Source organism: Melanerpes formicivorus, unplaced genomic scaffold (assembly GCF_026170545.1).
Source record: "Melanerpes formicivorus ecotype bairdi unplaced genomic scaffold, bMelFor1.0.p_v2 SCAF_3, whole genome shotgun sequence".
Taxonomy (NCBI): domain Eukaryota; kingdom Metazoa; phylum Chordata; class Aves; order Piciformes; family Picidae; genus Melanerpes; species Melanerpes formicivorus.
In genome coordinates, this window is record NW_027142355.1 from 12433041 (window position 1) to 12457330 (window position 24290).

The window sequence follows — 24290 nt, forward strand, 5'->3', positions numbered from 1 at the left end:
TACCAGATTTAAGGCTACAGGGGAGAAAATTCAGCTAAATTTTACACCTAAATTGTCCAAACTGCAGATGTTACCAAGCATAACCTCTTTTTAACTGCCTATCAAAACAGAGACTTTTTTAGAATACAGTAAATACGCCACAGAGTAGTTTATTTTCAATTCTCACCTCTGACTCGCCATTCACAGTTCGGGTTGTAACACCCACTGTATAAATTCCTCCTGCTGAATCTTCGTGTATTTTAATATTTGATTTTTTATTTTTCGCATCAATATCACGTGTGGTGTCAAACAAGTCAAGAATTTCTTCATTGTAAAGCTGAGGAGAAAAAAAAGCAAAAAACATTACTTTGGGAAGGGATTCTTCAAAAGACTAATAAATCTGTACATGGCACATACAAAAAGTCCTAAAAATCGAGTAACAAGGCAGCAGCAGTACTAACTTCTACATCAACAGATCTGGGACAAAATTCTTTGGTGGCACCAGGGAAGAGAAGGCACTCAATGCCAGCAGAACAAGTGGAAGTGGTGTCTGCAGCAGGCACCTGCTATCCTCAGGTTTGACCGTCAGCTTGTTTTGCTGATTCAGATGAGTGCCCTCTCCTCCAAACACCTCAAATTCACTCCCCTTGCTCTCTCTACCATCACACCTTTTCTCATCTCCTCTCTCTCACCTTCATAGTTCTATGTCTCTCTTTCATTTCAATCAACAGTTCCTGCCCTGAAGGAATTTAACATAAAATAGCTTTTGTGCAAGGGGCTTACTGAAGACACTAACCAGTATGCAAAAACAACACAGCATGGTTTCTTGAGCAGGGCTTCTTTACTTTGCTCCATACAATATGTACACTTTGGTGCTCTAGATTTAGTTGCAACTTTCAAACACAATCATATAAGCAACATCAACTATTTATTACATGTTTCAGGCTGCTTTCTGTTTACTGCCTGTTTCACTGAGTCTGCTGAAGGCAAGTACATGTACATTTCGAGGTATTTCAACTCAGTATCATTAAGTACATCAGAATTTTAGGTCCATAAATTATAATCAGGAAAGACATCAGAAAAATTTTGGTGTCAGAGGAAATGTATTATTATTTCACAAGAATGTTCTGAGTGTTTATATCCAATTGAACACATCAGAGCAAACATTACTAAAAAAGAAGGAAATACTCAAAAAAAGCAGCATCCCACTGGGAATCTCATGGGTCAGGTCTCTGCTGATACACACCGGAACAGTTTCAGTGTCTTTAACTTGGTTATAGCAATTCACTTTAGCAGAGCTTAGGGTAGGTTGATTAAATCCCTGAACAAAGTCCTTAGGTAAAAGATAAAAACCCACTGCAGCACTGCTGACATATGCAATAGAGCCCAATGTGCTTTCTCATATAGTGATAACAAGGCTTTCTCCTCCACAAGTGAAAATCCATCCTTGAGAGGAAAAGGCTCAGCATTTGTGAATGTAATGCTTATAACTCTTTACATATTAAAACAGAGTTACATATAATTATTCATCCTAAGTATTCGAGATAGGAGTCGTCTTACTAATGTGGTACCTCGCTACATGCAAACAAATTGATACCGCAATTTAGAAAGGATCCTGACAATGCACCTGCCATTATATGGGACTGCCTTCTGGAAAAGCAAGCAGGAAAGCAAGGAGTTGAGAGGCAAACTGCAGCAAACCAAAGAAAAGCAAGAAAGTAGCAAACACAAGTCGCTGTTCCCAACAGTTGTTCAGTTGTCCAACTTCAAAGTTATGCCAAATTAAGTCTGTGTTTCAACTTAGTCAGTGACTAAGTTATCGGTTTTGCAATTCAGCTCTGATAATAAGATGGGAGGAAATGGATACTTTGATACAAAAGAAATGTGTAATACCAAACTAATCAGAAGTTCTTTCTAAGAAAGCTCCAGCTTTGTCTTGATACAATTAAAAAAAAAGGAATCTACCAAACCCCATGACATTCTGCTAAGACAGAAACTACTATATACATCATTGAACCTTTCTCTAAATTGGATAAATAAAACGGGTTTTAGTATGTGCATTTCATCTGAAGTATATTTTGATGGCTGCAGTTCCTATACCATATCACTGTAACATTCACCTCTGTATTCTGGGACTCCCAATCACATTTTTAATATAATACCCAAAAGCACAAGTAACTTAGAAAGTTGCACTGGTTACTATGCCTTATGCTACTTTTGCATATTGTGGCAGCTGCGTAAGAAGAAATGAAGTTGCAGCTCCCCAGTGTTCAAACAGAATGTATGAGTACAGCTTTTCCACAGTCCCCTCTCTAGGCAAACATTAGCCAGAGCAACAACAGGTTCTGCTTGAGGTTAGCAGTGATAAACCTTAACTAGTGCAAAACTAACAGCACCTTGTTAATCTTTGAAACTATAACAGAAATAAATTGCTAAAGGACATAGTTTACTTCAGCAATAACAACATCAACAGCTTCTATTTTGGGTAAAAGTAGGGGGGGTGCCCCCAAAGTAATGCTGAAAATATTGAAGTAATAGACATTTACAACTGCTCTTCCTTCGATTCTTCCTCTCCATGTGTGTCAGGTATTCATATTTTCAATCAAAAAAATAAAAAACAGTTCCATGGGTAGGAGACCGCATTAAAGCTGCAAGACATAAACCAACAGCTGCTGCACACTGGAAAGATCACAGAGGCCCAATCCTAAACCACTAGGGATTACAGAAAAGTTTCTTATTCTATTGCCCTTTCACCTAAAAAGAAACATAAACAAGACTCCCTGGTTTTGAAAGATTACGAAGTCTATGGCAGAGTGACAAAAGTAGGCAAAGCATGGGCACTGCTCAAAGGCACAAAGTACAACTGGTTTGGGTTTTTTATAGCTTCTTGCTTTAAGGTTTTGTAAAGATTTCCAAACAAACAAGACCAGCAGGCCACACAAACAAATGCAAGCTGCAGAAGGAGATGTCTATTTCTATATTTCCAAATAATACTGTAAAGAAAATTACTGAAATAACTGGAATAAGATTAAAACCTTTTTCATAGAATAAAGAGCTGAAGCAAACTCCATAACATTTCCTTTTGAAATGTTAAAGATTAATTCAAAACATCTGGTGAGCAAAGAATATATGAACAGCTACCGGGGGGGGGGAAAAAAGGTGTAAATTGGCTTAAAAAGAGTAACACACAAGCAGATCATATTTACCTCTAAGAACTGTGCATTCACTTTAAAATCTGGAGGTGGAAGCCCTTGCTTAATAGCAGATTGTTTTCTCTCTTCAATACATCTGAAAAGATGCTTAACAGCACGTGATATAATGCCTTGTTCCTCTTCTGTTATGTTCACATCAAATCCAGTGCCCATAGTGTATGTTTTGCCAGCACCTGTCTAAATGGAAAAAGTAGTAACCAACAGAACATGTTAGTAGTACCAAATCACCAGAGAAATGCAGTTTTTAAATGCTAGTGCTAGAGAGTGACTAAATTAGTCTGTCGTCTTTAAAAACATTAATATGCTTAATAACAGGACATTTTGAAAGATGGATAAACAATGCTAGTTGGACTACTGTTTATCCATAGATCACATACAAAAAGGCAAGGACCAATCTTTCATAACCTTGACCCTACAAACTTCCTCTAAGCTGCTTACATCAGCCTTGAACTATCATCTCTGAAGTCAAAAGAACAGTTAATGTTTTCACCTCAGATCATTACTTAAAGCATGTATTTTGGAGGTAGCAGCAGCATTTGCAGTTCTTCACTGAAGCAGATCAAATTACCCCCTTAATTATGAGGTCTGAATATCTCAAGTAGATTACCACCACTGTTCTCAGTTTATAGACAGCACTATATAATACATGAAGTCCCTTCACTAGAAAAAATAATTAAAAATGTGAAATCCTGTAGAAAGCAAGGTAGTGTTTATTTTCACCTAGTGGGTCAAGTTTAAGACAAGGATAGCATCAGACAACTTAATATACTGGACCTGCACCAGGACTAGCGTTCACCTAGCTAACTTGAGATACAACATTTAACAGTGATGAAATTCAAAACCAAGACCCAATTTTATGCAGTCCATTCCTAAAGGAATATTCACAAGACAGCAACATATTCTCTACATTGTGCTCAATGATATTTTAGCTTTGAGAAGTAAAATGTGAGCTCAGTAGACTGAAAGGGTATATTATCTATGAAGAGTTCTCCAACTTTGGAATCCCATCTCCACATTTTGCCCATAGACAACGTGGCCTGAAGTTCCCTATGATCCATTTTTTAAGTTTATCTTTCACAAAAGCATCTCAAAAAAAATGCAAAGGGGTGGATAATTGCTCAGAAAATCTCACTACAAGCTCTATCAGCTGATTAAGTCACTAACTTGTATTGCTGCACTGGGGTGAATTCAGGAATCGTATGGACTCATGTTATTTTAGGCATTACTATTAATGACTTTTTACTGCATGCATACATTTCTGGGTTTCAATTTGCCATTGTGCACAAAATAAATACAAACTCCTAAACAAGCCTCCTACAGCATCTCATTTAAAAATAAAACAAATACACTGAAAAACAGGGTCATGCATTCCAAAACTTTAGAGAATTATCAGTTACAGGAACCCAAAATAAATACTTCAATATCAAATTGTAAATTGTACCTGGCCATAAGCAAAGACAGTGGCATTATAGCCTTCAAAGCAACCTTCAATCAGTTTTTCTATACACTGTATATAGATCTCTTCTTGTTGTGAGTCGATGTTAAAGACATAATCGAAAGTGAAGGCTTTATCTTTCCCCAAGAACACTTGTGGTTCACCGGGTGTGACAGACGTACAAATATGGCATCCTTCAATCTTCTCTTTAGCTAGCTGTGGTCTGATTCTGTTTTGGAAGAGACAGAATGAGCGATTAGAAATACTTGTCATCAGAAAGAAGCGTACAGTCAAATAACAGTTCTGAAAATAATTTTGACTGAAAAACAAGAACTTTCCACCAAGCTTTCAGTTGTCAATGTTAGAACTCCACTCAAAACTGTTCATGCAAATGATGTTGACAACCTGCCTAAAACTGAATATTTCTATATGAATACCACACATTACCACAGGTTAACTTGCATGACTTATTTCAGATTTTGAAGCCAAGCTTTTCAGTCTTATCAAACCTCTTCATGCTTTCAGTGTAAAAAAGGACTTATTTTTTAAGAGCAACAGAAATATGAAGGAAAAAACCTGCAGGATGGCTTAAGTAGTAATTAAGGAGTGAAGATCCCCAAAGACTACCTACAAGCTACAAGGGTAAGGAGAAGGCTTTCCTTTCTTTTCTTTTGAGAGAAAAGGAGCATTGTCATAGCCAGAACACTTCTGTGAAATGTTTGGTTTCGGTGAAGTGGCAGGGGTGAGGGGGGAAGAAAAGTTTCTAACAAGGTTAGAAAGGTTCAAAAGGTAAGAGTGTCTCATTCCTCATTATTGGAGTCAAATTCCAGCTTTTATTTTTATTTGTTCAGTTTCTGATAAACTACTTCTAGAACACAACTATCACAGATGTTATATTCTATCATTTTATGAATTTCTCTGTATTATTAATACTCTTGTACTACTGTAAAAATTGAATTCATGTGCTAGCTCCATGACTAAGATTATGGAAGTTTGTGATTCATTTGTTTAATGGTTAACTAGCAGGAAGAAAAACTGTAATTAATGAATAATTTGTTTACAAAATTACCCTTTTTTTAAAGAAGTGTTTTCCCAGTTCTCAAAGGAACATCAAATTAGAGTGTGCAGCTTAAAAGACAGGGTACAAATAAATCTACATATAAGGGTGATAAAACAGCAGTACAGCTACATGCACAAATTATACCCCTTTCAGAAGGAACTAAGCCAGAACACTGCAAACAAAACCTGTTCCAAAAGCTAATGGAAACATAAGGTCCCTAAGCTACCTACTGATCTTCTGTGGCTGTGCCAGCACTTGATGGTGCAGAGAAAGCCAGTCTCTAACAGCTCGTAGTAGACTGCTGAGGACTTATTCAAATTATAGCAGCACACATACTTTAGTTCTAGTTAGAAATATCATGGGGAAAGAGAAAGAAGAGGGGAAAAAATATTAAAAAAAAGAGGCACACAGAGCATGCTATTTCTTCTTTTCATTAGAAATTTTTCACCTAGGGATGCACTGGAGTATTTCAGATTTTTCTTTTTCTAAAGGCTTCACTGTATCTCACTGCATGACACTAGTGAATAATCATGAATTTTAAGGTTTTCTACACATTAATTCCTTTATGGAAGGTTGATTGACGATCAGGCAGTACCTCTCTTGTTAGCCTACCCTCTAGCATGGACTGAAAATTAAGCAAACCTTTGGAAAAATCATTAAAGGAAAGATTATATGATGTGTAAAACAGGCATAGATAGTCTACAAATAGTATTTGCATTTAAAGACACCAAGTATGCAATATTGGTCAGGGATTTTCTAATAACAATCATTATCGTAAGAATGCTAAAAATCCTTCCGGATTTGGTGACCCTGCCCAAGTCACTATCTTTAAGATCCCTTTCAGCCCAAGCCATTCTATAATTTGCATCACTCCTTCACTAGCAGCCAACTAGCACCTGTGTCCATTAAACAAAACCTAATGCATGCATACATAAATTCTTAATTTAGAAGAAAGTAACTTTATTAAGATTTTGTAATAAAATAGCTTATTTCTAGGTGGAGAAAGCCTTCAAAAGGTAGATTAATCAAATGCCTTTCCTAAAACCATTCTACACAACTGAAAAGATGGGCAAGTAAAGCATTGTAGCATACTCTGTAACACTTAACATTCAGAAAAGGCAAATTCTGTAGGTTATTCAATGCCTTATTTTAATGCCATGAAGTTGTTCAGAAGCCAAGCTTGTTTTTTCAGACTAAGCACTCTTTATTCTTTCACAAATCCGGTGCAGACAGCACAAAAGTTATCAATTGTTCTTACAAGGATGAACTCCAAAGGCTTCTAAAACTCCAGAGGTACTTCTGGCATTGTTTCCTAGTACAAGAAAGCCTAGAAAGATTTTCTAAAAGATCAGGATGAAAAACAGTTTCCCATAAAGTAACTTCTTGTGCACACACACACAAAAAACACCAAAACCACAATTTTAAAAGGCTTGTAGCACTCATTTGTAGAATGAATGCTGTCAACTTAATTTAAGTAGTGTTTTTTTTCAGGTATTTTAAATTCAACATTAATTTTCTACACTGAGGAACTGATGCAATTATGACAGGTGCCAAATAATTTTCTCCATTCTACTAAAGAAGGGCTCAAAGAAGTACAGCATGCCTAAAACATCAATGAATTGCATGCTCATTATTACAGTGATGACAGGACTGTGAGGTGAGCAGTTTTGATGTCCGCCTATGGCGACTTCCCATAAGAACCCTCCCAGCCATTTCCCAGTCTTGCTGCCAAGTAGCAGCTCTGAGCATTCTACTGCTCTAAAACCCAACAAAATAGCAAACTGCAAAGGTATTTCATGTGACCATAATCAGGCCACAGAAAGGTACCATTCCAGGGATCAACTGAGCTGACAAATCTGTGTCACTGCTAGCAGCTTATTATTGGTTCAATCACTTCCCCTGGGTTGTAACACAATATCCAGAACCCTGGCAGTCATGATGGTGTCCTTTCTACCTGACTGAACAGTAAATCTGAAGGCAGTGCTAGAAGAAAAAGTAGCATTTCACCAGCACAACACAAAGGATAAACAAAGCAAGACTTGTCACATGAGAAAAGCTTCACTCCAAAGACAGACTCTCTTCTCATTTTGTAAATGCCCTTATTGCCACGGAGCTGGAAGGTAGCAACCAGAGAGAGATCACATCTACAACAGGTTTGAAAGACACACTGAAAAAAAAAAAATAATTAAAAATTAAATCACCCAATCTGAGGTCACCTCAAGAGATACTTCATGCTCTGAAGTCTGTATACCTGTTTTGATAAGTTTAACATCAGGCTAACATGGTGATCTTAAGTAAGCAACAAATGCTTCCTCTTCAACCTCATTTCTGGCTATTTGTGAGCAGTAAGAGTGGATTACCTGAACCTCACAGCTCTGAAAGTCTTACTATTCATACTGAATGTGTGGTATAGAAAGTAACAGTCCTCATGCATGTCAGATTCTGCTCCAACACTGACTATAGGAACGTTTACTCCATCTCCACTCCACACATCAATTGGGAAAGCAATTCCTCCTTCTGCTTATAGCCAGGCCTTTCACATTCTCATGTCTGCATGTGGTCACTTCTGCCAAACCAGGCAGCACCTATACTTTAAATGGGAAAGAGCTCATTTTGGCCATTTCTCCTTGCTCAGTTCCCAGTCTGGCAGTCTGCCACTGGCATTTTTCTCCAAGCCAATTTTACTTCATCCATTTTGTCTTCTAGGTGGGCCAAACACTTGTTTTTCAGGCTGCTCTCAGTTGTATACAATCAGGTGTTTTCTACCTATTTCCAATCACATCTCTTTAGATGTGACAACTTCCCAAACAATATTTTGCTTTGCATCCTTCCCTCTCTCCCTCTACAAAGCAAGAGCCCACCCCTACTCTTTTTTACATGTACTTTGTGAAGCCTCCAGGCCACACACGAGAAACTTAATCCCCTAAATCTATTCTGCCTCAGCACACTGGGACATGCTGTCTAATTAGAAAGGACTAAAATAGCCAGTAGTGGCACAGTACTGTAACTGTATTACACCAGAACCAATCTCTAGTAGAAGAGGAGCACAATGTCTCTGCTCAAAACATTGTTGGCCAAAACAGACTCAGATAATACAGTTCAGGGACTACAGCAATCATCAGGTGAATACTCTTATCAGGCTTCCTAGAACTGAGTTCTGTTTAAACTAGACAACATCAAACATCCCATTTTAATTTTTTTCTAGGGATGGAACATTGTCCCAGTGATTTGTTGTTTTCATATGGGTATAGGTATATATACACAAACACCCACATACCCTTTCAGATACTGAACAATTTTATCTGTTAGTTTAAGAGCATTTCCTTTACCTGATTTTTCCACACACAGATATGATCATACACTAAACAAAAGGAGACAAGTGTTGGGGTCTTTTTCTCTCCACATCTTCACACGAAGCATTGCAAATATTACTCTACAAGGACAACTATCACAACACCACCACATACCTTCTAAGCACCTGTAAAGAACAGTAATAAGCAAACAAAAACTTACAAAAGTTACCTATAAGGAGTGAAGCATCAAATTATTCTTGGTTTGTGGAACACATTAATCTTTCTAATAAGAATAGCTAGCCAGAAGCTCAGTGCTGGAAAGAAAATACAATGATGAAGTCCCATGTAAAGTTCTTTTCCATTAAACTCTGCTGTGGGAAAAAGACTGTGTTCACCTTACTCAGAAAAAGATCAAGTCAGACATCACTCAAACTGTGTACAGTGCTGAGCAGGAAACAAGGAAATCTGTATAACCAAGACCCTCCAATGCTCTTCTCTTACTACACTAAGACTATTGAATTTCAAACTATTAAGTTTCACATGTGGATATATGAAACATGCAATCCAAAGGTACCTTATAACACAGTTAATGAAGTCTAGCAGCCAATATAAACTGAGAAAGAAACAGAAGCTCTCCAAAACTGGGGAGGAGGGAAACAAAACACACACTAAAACAAAACAGCCTCCTATAATTACTTAGCCACCACAATTCCCTTTCTATCCCATTACATTTAGGTTTATCAACACACTCCTCTGTAAAAGATGTCACATCACAGACACCTAATACTTCTGCTTGCATAAAGTTCTCTGAATTTTTGCTAGCACAAATCAGAAGTTTGCTTGTTTATTTCATTGTTGGCAGCTCCAAATGACACAACCATAGCATCTGAATGTGTTCATCTGAACTAGTTGCTCAATAAATTAATTCTCTCTCTGCATGGGTTTAAGATATGAAAGAGGCTGGTATATAACGAACATCAGGTCTACCTTGTTATCGGAGCAATACAGACACAGCAACAAGCTTTCCAGCTCATGCTAGCAACCATCACCCATTAACAGTTTCTGTTATGCTGCCAGCACATCTTGGCAAAATAGCCCCTGCACCTCCAGTGCCTATAGCAACACAGTTTGTGGTGCTAAGTAGCACCACCAGAACACCACCACATAGATTTGTTGAGTTCCCTTTCAGTAACCTTTCCTATAGATGTACTCTAATGTCCTCAGGACTGTCAAAGACGCTTTTGGTGACCAGTGAAACAAGTACGAAAACTCTGAGAATGGTTTAATAAGCTTTAACTCCACTTTTTAACTCCAGAAAGACATACCCACATCCCAGCTTTTCATAACAAAAAGGCATGAAAGTACTGTAAGTCAACGTGTCATCTTCTGGCCCATCTCTTTCTGAAGACATACAGCAACGATTTATATTTTAGCGCCACCTTCAGAACTAACCAAATTACAAATTAAATTCAAACCCAGTGCATACAAATAATACCACATAGAAATCTCTCCCCAAGGTTAGCAGGGAGTTGTTCATCCTGTCTTTGTTAATGTAAATTCCAGGTGAAGTCCAGATCATTCGTCTCCTGCTTTTTCTTTAAGTGCCAGAGAGTTGCCTCTGAGCAAGCCATAAACACAGTGTGTTATTAGAAGTCCTTGATGGCCTTCAGGGTGAAATCAATTTGTTTCAGGAGCCTACGATGGCAGATGAAACAATCTTTCATATAATACTTTAATTGCTGAATAAATAATGGAATAAATCCATCCTTAAAAGCAAAGGGCAAAACAAATCCTTTGTAACAGCATCACTTCTGCAGAAAGACAACTCAGTTTCTGGATGCCTTAATAATATTCAGTGGTATCAGCTAATGCCACAATTTCATATTATATTAATCACTAATATAATGTGTACTGGTACTAAGATATAAAAAAGACATGTAATAACAATATGCAAGTGACAATGACTACATGCCAAGCTGTGGCAATTGTCCACCCAGAAATTTGCCAAGTGTTCCCCCCCACCATAGGTCAGCTCCCACCCCTGTGAACCTTTCTGGCCTGCGAGAGGCATGAGCACATGCCAGTCACTTATCCAGGATGAGCACCAGCATGCAGCAACTGTAACTCAATCACTCTTACATAAGATTTGGGCACCACTCCCATCAATGTTTCTGTAAAGTTGCCATGGCTGCCATGGTCTAGACTAAGCTCAGTGCTGCCAGCAGGTGTTGTGTGCACTCATAGCCCACAGAAGCTAGGCAGAGTCCAGGTGTTACTCACCTGCCAGCACAGGGGAGGCTGATGTTTTGCACACATATCAATGCTTGCCTTTTGACACCAGGAAACTTTTAGGTGCATCAAGTAGATACATTGATGCAAGTTTGGCAATGCCAATATATAAACTGGTATAGAAAATAAAGCTTCCCACATAGCTCTTGGGTTTTTGTTTTTTAATAATAAAATGTATTATGGAGCACTGCAGAAGCTAGAGCCTGACCTGCGTGGTCCAGATTTTACTCTTAAATCCTATTAAGATAATATCCTGATAAAAAAAAAAAGTCAGCATCCCCTCAACCCATGTGTAGCTAGTAAAAATGACCAAAGTCTTTGCTCAAATCATCCAGCAAAATCAGCCACTAATTACCAAATAGGCCCCAAGATATTACATTTTCAAAAGCTAACTTATTTTGCTGTAAACAAAAAACACCACACGCTGAATATTTTGTTTCAGTAATGAAGACTGTCATTTCCAGTTTTCACATAATGAGAAGGCAGCAGATGGAAAACTGACAAATTAAATTGAGGAAATACACCACTGCTGTAACTAGATTTGTCCAGTTGTTCTGCTCTACATTCAACCTCCACCTCTTCAGCTACTTCTTCATTTTTAAACACAAATTTAATTTCATAGAACAATTACACATCTCAGCAGCTTGCATCATATCAGCTCATTACCCATTAACTGTTTGTGCTGGGGATTATGTTTGCAGTGCCAGGCTGAGGCAGTTCTGCAGGCTGCTGCTTTTGCTCGGACCCTGAAGCACTGTACAATAGCAGCATCTCTGGGCAGCCACCACGGCCACCCAGAACACAGTTTAGCAGTGTGCTTTCAGATTAATTCTGTGCAATTCTGTAACAGCCTAGCAGGCTGCACAACACAGATGGCATCCTCACACTGACAGGCACAGTCCTGTGCTTTTGCCAAGAAAGAGCTCAGGGAGGGGGAAGACCCAAGCCTGCCTTCACATAGACATGCTCCCTTCCACATCCCAGAGAAGGGCTAAAAGACCTTCCAGTAGATCTAGCAGACCTCCAGCATCTTTCCTTATAACATGAATGACTGCTTTCATCCAACTCTCCTTCTTGTGATTTCTGCTGGACTAGCTTACTCCCTAGTGAGTGAGCAAAATCCACAGCTTTTGAGAACAATTTGACGATTGAGAGAGAGGGACACTATGTTGCAGGATTCCACAGACTTTGGTTACTTCTAGTCCAAGACAAGGTCAGCTGCAAGGGAAAAGCAGCACTACCATAAGCTTCCATGCGCCTTGCAACCACAGAACAGGAACACCTCCAAATTCAAGCACAATTTGATTAGAAATAAACTGATATCAGAAACAACATTTCTAAGGCAAAAAGATCCTCTAAAAATTGTTCTATTGCACTTACTTGCCCTCTTTTTTTGGTGAGCATTTAGTGTCATATATCCCACTACTTGCAGAAAGCTAGGAAAGAAGTAATATCTGAGAGGAAATGAGATCTAAGCAAATGCAGCATAGTTTAACTTATTACAACCCAAAGTATGTATGTTTTGTTAGCAATAAATTAAAGTAGAAGTTAGGCCTTCTGGAATTTCAAAATTCATTTTGTACCTCACAGGAATGCAGGCACACCAGTATCATGCAGTGAAGTCACAGACTAGACCTTGATCCCAGCAATCATGGGTCAAATATACTCCAGGGCTGAAAGGACTACAGACACCTGATCTCAGTGTAGCTGATTAACCTGAAAAGTCTGCTTCTCTTTATTAGTAAGCATGAACAATTTTAGAGACTAAAATGTTTAAGTATCTCTGCTGCTGCAGCACAGTGGAACAGTATTCAGCTATACTACTTGCATGGTTGGTATTGGCTCAAGGTCTAGACACCACATTGTACCAAATACATGGGCATACCCTGAAGCATTCAAGTCACTCAGGCTACTTCTGCTGTAAGGACTAACACTGAAAATACAATCCCTTTTTTCAGCTTTTAAAACAATCAAAAAGCAACTCCAGAATGTGGTAGCTCATTTTAGTTTTTGAGTGTTAGTTTCTAGTCATTTAGAAAACGCTGCATATATGTGCAGTTTGTCAGACTGCTTACACTCCAATTCTGGACACCACCTCAGTCAATAGAACACAGACATCTCAAATACCTGGTTCAGGCATGAAGGGCAGGTGCCTTCCACACATGGTCAGGGAAACCTAGCATCATCAAAAGGCATGTCAAAACCAAATAAATACCTTCATAGCCAAGAGAGGAAATGCAGGAACAAGGGAAGTATGAACATGAATTCATCACAAGAAAGATGAGCCATCTGTAGCTCTGGGCTTGGGTGACTGCTCCACGTCACCAAAGCTTCAGTTTCCCAGAGCATTCAACCAGCTAGAAGCCTGCAATTTGATGACTGAGCTCCAGATACATTTATATACCAAGCCCAGCCCCCTCCAACCCCTACAATTTTGTGACTGAAGGATTGTCTTAAACTGCACATTAAAACAAAAGTCTCTTCCATATGAATGCACTTGCTTCTAAGTTTAAGGTTTCTATTGAAAAATACACTTTAGCTTATGACTGATAAGGTCACGCATAGAAGTATGCAGCTATTCCATTGCTGTCGTTTCACAGCAATCACTAGCATTAAAAATGCTGAACACTAGTGAATATTAGTATTATGAAAAAAGTTTTGTAATAGCACATGGTCATCACACTGAGGCCTATGTGTTCATGGAAATTCAGAAAGAGGAAAGCAAGGTCTTTTGGTGTGTCCCCAAACCGGCTTCTGTAACTACTACATTTACAGTGATACAAAGAGGCCAATTATGCAGTCAATTGTATCTCTCTGTGGATAAGGATTAATGAAGACAGCCATTCTACATTGAGAAAAATACAGGATGCTGTGTTCTATTTTGCAAATTATGTTGCTGTGGGTTTTTTTTTCCTTGCTGAGTCATGTTGCTGGTAGAGCTTACCAGAGCTTGGTATTATTTTTATTAGGACAGTACCAGGAAAAGATATAAGCTTTCTGTAGCATATTTCTGCTGAAATGGCTGAATGCTTAAGAGAGATTACATCTGCTAAACAAATGTAGTTATATGTAACTTTCATTAAAAACTTAGAGCATTTCAGGAAAGGTTGTTGAAGAAGGCACAGTGCAGCAGCCTCCTCATGGTACCAACTGCTGCCAGTATTCTAGACAGCATTTCCAGAAATTTTAGAGTGCAGAAGTTCAACTGAGATAAATCACTACTGTCAAAATTAATGTGGTCAGCACAAGCTATCCAACTCCCAGAAATACTGTAGTCACTGCTGCTTTACCAAGCCACAGAATAACATTTAAGTACAAAGGGGGAAAGTGGGAGGAATGTTTTTAAAATAAAGTTGAAAAAGTAAAATAAAATTAAATAAAGACAGACCACAGGAAAAAAAAGACCACACAAAACCCACAGTGTATCTCCAAACCCAAACTCAGTCACATTTAGCGTTCAGGGAGTTTAGGATAATTTGGGTAAGTCCTAATATCCCGGGCCCAATCAGCCTAACACATCCAAACACGCCAAGTCTGTAAAACATACAGCATTCACAACACAAAATATGGATGGTGTCAACTCTTTAGACAGCACACTTGTAACTACTGTATAATTACCAGAGTTGACTTCATTAGAAACAATTTTGCAACACAGATGGTTTCAAGAAGCATTGCCCACAGCATCACAGCACACCAAAGAATGAACTAGTAATGTCCACATGGTATTTGCAATTAGGAATTAGCAATGAATACAAAGTATTTTCAATTAGACTCAGAATTGACAGTGGCTTTCGGGTTCAAAAGCTGAGCACTGTTACTTGCATAGCAATGATACTATTTCCACAGGTACTCCCCCACAACCCACACCAAACAAACTTTTTCCTGCGAAGTCAGAGGAATAACCTTAAAATAAAATTATTTCATGCAGTTAGAATAAACCTTTATTAGAATAAACCAAAGCAGGTTGGAAGAGACCTTCAAGATCATCGTGTCCAACCCATCAACCAATCCAACCCACCCAAACAGCTAACCCATGGCACCAAGCACCCCATCAAGTCTCCTTCTGAACACCTTCAACGACGGCAAGTTACATGAACTATTTTAAGAACAAGTACCAACATTCAGGAACTTCCTTATATTCCAAGTTGCCAGCACCTTTAGGGAAATCAAGAATAACTGCCACACGTATTCAGAAATAAGCAAGCAAAACAGTTTTGGAAAATAATTTTGGCTTAACATGAGAGAAAACAGACCTGGAACTGGTTTTGTTTTCCTAGTAGGGGGCCTACAAGAAAGCTGGTGAGGGACTTTTTAGGGTGTTGGGTAGTGATAGGACTAGGGGGAATGGATCCAAGCTGGAGGAAAGTAGATTTATGTTAGATGCTAGGGAGTTCTTCACTATAAGGGTGGTGAGACACCGGAACAGGTTGCACAGGGAGGTGGTGGAAACCCCATTCCTACATGTTTTTACGGCCAGGCTGGATGTAGCTCTGGGCAGCCTGATCTAGTGGAAAGGGTTCCTGTCCATGGCGGGGGGCTGGAACTAGATGATCCTTGAGGTGCCTTCCAACTCTGACAATTCTGTGAAGACAGTGTAATGCAAAATTATCCATATGAGCAAACAACTGTCAGTCATGCCAACACCAGGCTTCACCTAATTTCTTCTTTATAACAGTTAAGTGTCTATTCTAATTCAGTACTTCTTTAAAATAGCCTGATTTTTTTTTAAGAGGTATTCCATTATTTTTAAACAAAGTCTAAAAGATTTCCTATGTCTCCAGTAGAGACTTTTAAATATTGCCTCATTTATCCAAATCTTCCTTTCCTTTTCACACACCTACATACCTGCCAATCTACCCACACACACTTACTCTCCCAGTCATCAGAGCTATGTCCAGCCATGCCCTACACATTCATGCCAAGACTACAGTACCTCTGCAAATTGTCCTCATCTCTTTCACCTCCATACAGAGGCTTTATCTTCTGTTATTAATATTCTCAAGTCTAGACTAGTTGGCTTGGGTTTTGTTGTTGTTTTGTTTGGGGTTTTTTTTTGTTTGTGGGTTTTTGTTTGTTTTCACTTAGAAACCACAGGTCCAAGAATTGCAATTCTGCAGCTGTGTAACTCAAAACAAACAAGTTAATGACGTAGGTTTAGGAAATAGCTCTAAGGTTTAGCTAAGTTAAATACAATTGAATAATACAATAAAAGAAAAGGAGGATCAGGTCACTTAAAAGAAAATGACTAGCTGTCATTAATCATTACTGGAATGACTGCTTAGCTAACACTACTAAAACAACCACCAGGCATTTCACAATGGGACAAGACAGCTAAAACTAATGTTTCAATAATCTGTTCCGATTAGTGCCTCCACTTTGTTAATTTTCAGTGCAACATTCTTGGAACAAAAACCACTATAGAACTTTCCCGCTAATCCTTGTTAAAGGAAAAAAAAAAGCCAATAATAAAAAGAGAGCCCTGTATCCGTAACACCCAATCCACTCAGTTCCAAAGCAAACTGCAGAAAATTTCTTCATATTTATTGTTGACTGTTTCCAATGAACAGAAGTTGCTCTGTTTCAAAACAGAAGGTAGACTGTTCAAGCAGTGACTGAAAACTCTGAGCTGGTAATTCCTAGCTGTGCAGTAAGGGAAAAAAAAGAAAACAATCACCAACTTGCTTTATTTAGTACTATCTGTTCAAAAACTGTAAAACAGGAAGGATAATATCTACCTTCTTCAGTCCTCCTGGTTCAGCTACACATTTTTAGATGTCTCCATGTCAATTCCCAATTTTAATTCTTTCATGTCCATACTATCTATAAGGCTGAAAAAACATCCACATTAGCAACAAGAGCGTCCAAAACTAGGAATTAATTCTTCCATCCTACTGTTCCTGTATACAGCTATCATAGGAAGCCCTGATCACCCCACTGTTTTGTTGGCCTCAGATAATGCTTTAGAAGGCCTCTAAAAAGTTAGTTAAAAAGTCAGGGCAATTCAGGAAACTATGCAAGAAATTCAGTAGGTAGCATTTTTCCACTCTGAGTCATGATCCAAGTTCATTGCTCAGTACATGTCTATTCAGGTTGCTCTTTTGCTGCATGCATTTCAGGCAAATATAAACTGACAGACCCCAAATTTCTCCCACTCCTTTCTCCATTCTCCAATTCCCCTACTCCATCCCAACAACTTAGATATTTGTAAGCCTCTTGATAGTGTTTCTGACAACACTGCCCATGAAGTTCCAATCAGGTGCAAAACTTGGATTAACTACAGGCCATAATCTTTTGTTCTGTTCACTGCAGGTTGATTTTCAGATGTGGATGAGAGGAAACAGCAAATAAGTCCAAGACCCCAAAATATTTCTAATGAGAATATATTTAGCATTTATATGGAAATACCAATGGAAACCTGAAATAATTGCAACTTAAATAACAAGAGCAGTGAAAAGAAATAGACAGCTGACTAGCAAAAAAGGCTGCTCTGATAGTGTTGTGAAGATTATCAGGGCCTTGCTCAATGTCATCTATATCAAAAAATTAAAAACCCACTGAAACCTGGAATTCTGCAGGAAAGTCACTTTCCACATACAAATCCACATTCCAAGTAACAAGAGAGTTCTCCACTGCAGCAACATCAGCTCCAAGGGCTAAGCTGACATAATTTCATATCCTCAGACTTTTCTCCAGCCTGAGGAAAAGTAAGTAATGCAGAAAGACTTATAGATATAGGGTTCTATGTAAGTGCAGGGTAGTAGCTTCTCATAGACAAATTCAGTTGTTTTGCTTTATACATCTTCAGTTCTCACAGAAAGAACATTTGTATTACACTGTGAGAGTCTAAAAGTTTGTCTCTCTTCACACACACACACACAAATGTATTAGCCTGAGGAAAGGCAAGCGACCAGCAGGATCAAAGGCTTCATTACTAATTTTCTGACAGAACTGTTTTAACAATTTGATTAAAATGAAGACCTGTGTCAAAGTGTGGGTACTGCACAGAAAGTAAGTTTCCAATAGACCAGAAACCTCTTGTAAGTATGTTCTTATTCTACTAAATATGTAATTGGAATATTTCTACTTCTTGTTTGATTTGGACAAAGATGACTACATTGGGCAAAAAGCTGCAGCCACTATGGCTCCTTCCACATTGCCTAGGGTATTATATTTCCCTGATGACACTAAGTAACATCTATGTGAAAACTGAGAAACATTAGAAAATGGCTTAAATCAAAGAAAACACTGATCAACTGATGCTTACCACCTGACTGAAGTCAAAGATGTGATGCTTCAATATTACCTCTACTCGTTGTCAATTAGCAATTAAAATGCAACAGATTGAAGCTAAGAAAGTCCATCTCTAGCAAAGTGTGTGCTCTGCTATCAGGGAAATATAGCTTAAATTCATATTCTTGACTTCATATTCTGGTAACACAGAAAACACTGCCCGATTTTCTAACAGTTGAGCTTCCACTCCAGAGAGGCAGAAAGTCCTTGCTGGCTGAGCTGAGCAAACGCGTTGTGGAAACTCTCCTGCTTTAATAGCTGTCAGCATGCAGCCCTTGCTGCACTATCAAGTCTACAATTTGATAGGACCACTAATAAAAACAACACTGGTAATATCACTTCAACATTTTCACAAAGCACACCCATGAATTGCACCTTAGTAATGCACCACAACATACACTGACAGTTCACAAGTCAACTACATAATTAACTCCTGACATACCATGAATAAAATCCAGAAAACACTATGTGCTTTCTTGCTACTTGTATCAGCTTTAAAACAACTAATATCTCTTCTGGTTCAACAGCAAAGCTAAGTACTTTCTGCTTCACATTCTAGCTGTAGGCTTACTATTTCATTATGAGTCAGGTTTCCCAATTTGGTTACAAATTCAACCAGAACTCCAAAACTATTATTGCAAGGTCACTTAAAACAAAACAAAGAGTCATGCAGCAGGGTAGCTCACACAAAAGCACTTCTCTCAATTTTACATTACAGTCACGAGAAGCCCTCTCTGCTTCTGGAACAATCCTCCTCTGCACTCAGCTGCTGGCCTAGGCAGGCTCTGCCAGCCTCCCTCAGCTCCAGCACACAAATCATCAACACCTGATCCTGGGATCGTTTCTGTCTTCTGACTCCGAGGCTGTAACTCCTCGGGGACAGAAAAGTCTGTCTGTCCTGACAAGCTTCTTCTAGGTCAAAACCCATTTCTTTGTTTTGACTGAATTAAATCAGCTTCTCTTGGCACATAATAATTGGAAATCAAGCATTTCCCATCTGCTCCCAGAAGTCAACAATGCAAATCACTTGTTTGTCTGTACAAGACTTCATAGGCACTCATACACTGGAGGTAGCACAGATGTTTTTAAAACAAGCATTCTCATATAAACCTTTTCAAACTGTAAACTTACATTTATAAGGCAGAAATTGATTATTAAGACTATGGTAAAAACAACTGACATGGCTGTGGTCCCTGCCACAAAACTTCTGATCAAATCTCTCACTTCTGAGCACTTAACATCAGACAAGACAAAAGTTCCTTTGGCTTGAATGAATTTTATCAGGACAGTGCATGAAGGGAGGTACACACAAGGTTTTCCTTTCTAGTAAGAATCTTTGCCAGGAAATGGAAAAGTATGAGCTCACATGAAATAATGGCATACTGGTAGTGCCTAAATGCTCCCATAAAGGTTCATACATTTATTAAAAGCTACATATATATCTACATATTAATCCACAACTTTAAAATTGTTTCCTACCCAGCACCAAGGCTGGATGTCAATAGAAGCTGACCCCTGCATCACCAACTGATCTGAATTAGGCTGAGCTGCCTCCCACACCTATATACACACATGACTTTCTCTCCTTTGCTGCACTCAGCTTTAACCACATACTGTCACTGCTTTCACAGTAAACCTCAGGGAAAGGGAGAGAAAGAAACCACCCACACAGCAAAAAAACAAAGCTCTAGTGTTTTGGTCAACTATGTTTCCATTTCAAATAATTTCCTTTAGCACTACAGACAACATTTGGGGAATGGGGAGAAATGGCAGAAAGCTGTTTATGCCAACATATGCTAAGGTAACAAATATTTAGAAAGAAAAGTTGAATATTTAGACAAAACTTCTTAAGCTAACTGCTATTCTACACAAATTGCCCACAAATATTAAACAAGGTCTTAAAAGGGTGTTAGCAGATTGATACCATTTAGAGAAAACTTAGTTCTTTCACAACTTTCTACTTCTACAGCATAAAAAATAAAGAGAAAAATCTCTGCACTGGTTTAATGTTTTCTAACTCATGCTACACAATTTTAACTGTACCACAACTGATTTAATCACCAAATGTGAAGTAATGCTAGAGCATGGAATAACAAAGCACTTTCAGGTTTTGTTTGGTTGGGGGTTTGTTGTTGTTGTAGTTGCTTTGGTGGTTTTTTGTTTGTTTTTGTTTAAGAAGATTGTTTTGGTTTTTTTTAAGACAAGCTCCTAACACTAAAAAAGAAAAAAAAAAAAGACAATTAAGCAGATAAACTCTGAAGGTGGTACTGTTTTCTCCATGGTTTCAACTATAAACTTTGCTTGCCCATGCCTTATCACTTCATTTTTGTTTACACAGAAATACAGAACTCTGTCAGCCAATGAAGCACAACTGCAATGCAGCCCTTACATAAGCCTCATCACAAGAATAATTAGCAGGGCTAATTTCCCAACTATATTTACCAGAGTTAACCATTTCTAAACTACTGAATTAAGAACCCCTGAAGAATGGAAATAAGGCAAACTTAAACTGAGAAAGACAGATTCAGGGCAGTGAGCAGGATTACCTAGAAATAAAGAAAGGAGGGGATTTCCCTGCCTCTTGAAGTTTGAGGCCAGGACTGGTTGCACTTCACATACAATCTTGTTTTTTAACTAAACACATAATTGGATTGTCAACCAAATGCAGGTGACTGGTGTTACACAATATGTCAGGTAATCTTATCAGTGTCAGAATGGATTCAAAATGTACACAATTTCTTGTGTTTTTCTATACTATCCTTCATCATCCTAAGCTGAAGCCATCACAAACAATTTTCAGTTCAGAGTAACAAGACTTCAGCCTTATGTTTCTAAGCAGCCACTGCGAAGCTGCACAATTAGGTTTTTGATTTCTAACCTATAGCAACAGTGCTGACAGAGCAATCTTGAAAAGGCAGCAGAAAATGGAGTAATGCAATGGAAGGGGGGGAAAAAAGAAAAAAGCTTTTCCAGCAGCTGGAAAGAGTACAGCAGTGACACTCCACCTAAAACTCAGTGTCACAGCATAAACTACTAGCTTCAGTACCTCTAACAATTCTTACTGGTGTCATACCTGTTTTATCCAAAACAATAAAATCTGGTATTTTACCTCCTTTGTGATTTATCTTAGGTAACAACTTATAGTTAACAAACTAGACCAGGACTCAAGTGAGAAACACCTGACCAATAAAATACTATTTTTCTAAAAAACAAAATTCTGCATCCGCCATAAAAGAGGTCCTTGTGCAACCTGTTGCTGTCCTATGTAGTTATTCCTTTTGCACTAGTCACAAGCACACTGAAATGAACAAGCCCAGTATGTAATGGCACATAAGGATATCATAGAATGCTAGGAGCTGGAAAGACTCCAGGGATTGAGTCCAACCTCCTCCCTGTAAAGCAGGGCTACTTAGGGCAGGTTGCATAGGAACACAGGCAGGTTTTTAAGATCTCCAGAAAAGACGACTCCACAAACTCTCTGGGTAGCCTGTTCCAGTGCTCCACCACCCTCACATTACAAAAAGGTTTTTCTCCTCTTGAGAGAGAATTTTCCATGGTTGAGTTTATGTCCATTGCCCTTCATCCTACCACCAGGCATCACTAAAGAGAGACTGGCTCCATCTTCCTGAGAGCCACCCTTCAGGTATTTGTAGACATGGATAAGGTCGCATCTCAACCTTCTCCTGTCCAGACTAGATTTGCGGATAATAAAATGTCTAAGTGTCCCTCAACCTTTTAGACTTCCCAATAAAACTGGACAGTCTGACTACATCCTTGTCTTTCTTGTCTAGCTGAGGGTGAAGAAAGGAAGAGCTTTGAAAGTCCACTTCCTTTAGGAACAAAACTTTTCAGCTATTTCCAAAGTTAAGATATCCTCTACCTTCATGCTCCAACAGTACCTAGATCATCAATAAGACACAGGAGTCTGCTCAGAACACTGAAAAAATACTCAGGAGGAGCAGTCATTGATACTCCAACATTGATCCTCCATTGATTATAGCACAGATTCACACAGATTGCATGAGGTTAGAAAAGACCCTCAAAGGTCATCTTGTCCAACTCCCCTGCAGTGGGCAGGGGCACCTCCAACTAGATCAGGTTGCCCAAGGCCACAAGTCTGGTCTTGACCTGTTCCAGTATTTTACCACTCTCATTGTTAAAAAAAACCCAAAACTTCCTTCTTACTTCTACCCTAAATCCACCCCGTTCCAGTTTAAAACCATCTCCCCTCATCCAAGATTTTGTAGCTTAGCCCAGTAACAAAGGAAAACTTATAGCTAGTCACACGTTATTTAATCATGTCCAGCTTTAGAAGCAAGATGGCCAGTGTCCTAACTGGACAGCTGCTTACACTGGGACACAGAACTGAGGACACTAGTGTGTATATAGGGAATATGGCATCACCCATGATCCCAACAGATGGCAATATATCCAGAGAATTCCCAGTATTGGTAATGGCTGCAGCAGAGAGAGACCTCTTAAAGACAAAAACATCTTCCAGCTACTTATGCCAGCAGTACCTTATGAGTTATTCACTGAATACCACTTTAAATCAAGCAACACTAATACATTAATATACCCATGTAGTATATCCATATATCCTAGTAGTTTTCCTTTTGGTGCTTCTCTCATCTACTTTCAAGATCTCCAGAGACTGAGCTTTCAGCCTCAAAAGACTAACAGATAAAGAAAAGTGCAATATATATTGCACTTTGAATACAAAGGGATTCAGAGGGAAAAGGTTTTACAATGTGCTGAATGCATTAATACCTAAAATCTGAGGTTACAACAGGACTTAAAAAAAAAAAAAAAATCACACCTTAAACTGGATGGCATCCTGAAGGATCTGACACCCAGAAGCTAGAGGCAGATCTAGCAGAAATGAGAGACATCTAAACGCTTAATGCATTATTAGCTGACAAGGAGGAGGAACTGAACCATAAACTCTACACCCTACAGAAAACAGCCAAAGTGATTCAGGAAAAACAAGTTTACAAATTCAGTGTTTGAAACAGTTACTATCACCAAAACACCTAATGCACTAATCCACTACATGGAAATTGTATCACTTCTGCTATTTGAACAGAAAGTAGGTTAACATCCTACAGTTATTTTTGTACTACCAGAATGGAAAAACAACACAACGCCAATTCATGCAACTTCTGAGCCATGGAGAGGACCTCTCGCATACATTGCTGTGCCAGAGTTGCCATCTCCCTCTATACCATGGTGGCAACAAAACAGGAGTGCACTTTTCACTAAAACAGTGCACTACACTACAAGTGTCCTGCTCCACTGAATATTCCTTGGTTAAGTCTATAGCATTGCACAAAAGAAGTTTCACCAGAAGATGATAAGTGCCTGTATAAATCACAAATCACACATAAAAAAGCAATTGTCCAGCTAGATTACAATTAGTCAGATTGCCTTGACATATGTTAGAACTTGTAAGTCAGTAGCATTTCCTAGCTGCTGTCTGAGAAATCAACAACATTTATCTTCAAGAGATGCAGATACCACAAGCTTTGAAGCACTTTCCTCAGTCTGCCAATACATTCCTCTCTTTTGAGCAGGCTGAACTTCAACGAGACAGCTCTTACACAGATACTAGGCAGGCACCCAACAATACAAATCAAGCTGAATCCCAACTTTTGGTCACTGCTCCATGCAGGATACAAACGTGCAAAAGCAAAGAATTAAAAAAAAAAAAAACAAAGGTGTTTTTTTCAGAC

At 38.6% G+C, this 24290-nt stretch overlaps 1 protein-coding gene across 9 annotated transcripts in view; it reads right to left on the reverse strand.

Moving 5' to 3' along the window:
- KIF21A (kinesin family member 21A) overlaps positions 1–24290 on the reverse strand; it is a 90264-nt gene that overhangs the window by 52133 nt on the left and 13841 nt on the right. For all 9 annotated transcript variants that reach the window (XM_068166611.1, XM_068166626.1, XM_068166603.1 and 6 more), the window contains exons 2-4: positions 4633–4855; positions 3186–3368; positions 167–316 (exon numbers count right to left, since the gene is read on the reverse strand). In XM_068166611.1, coding sequence (XP_068022712.1) covers positions 167–316; positions 3186–3368; positions 4633–4855 — 556 coding nt within the window. The remainder of the gene's footprint in view (positions 1–166; positions 317–3185; positions 3369–4632; positions 4856–24290) is intronic.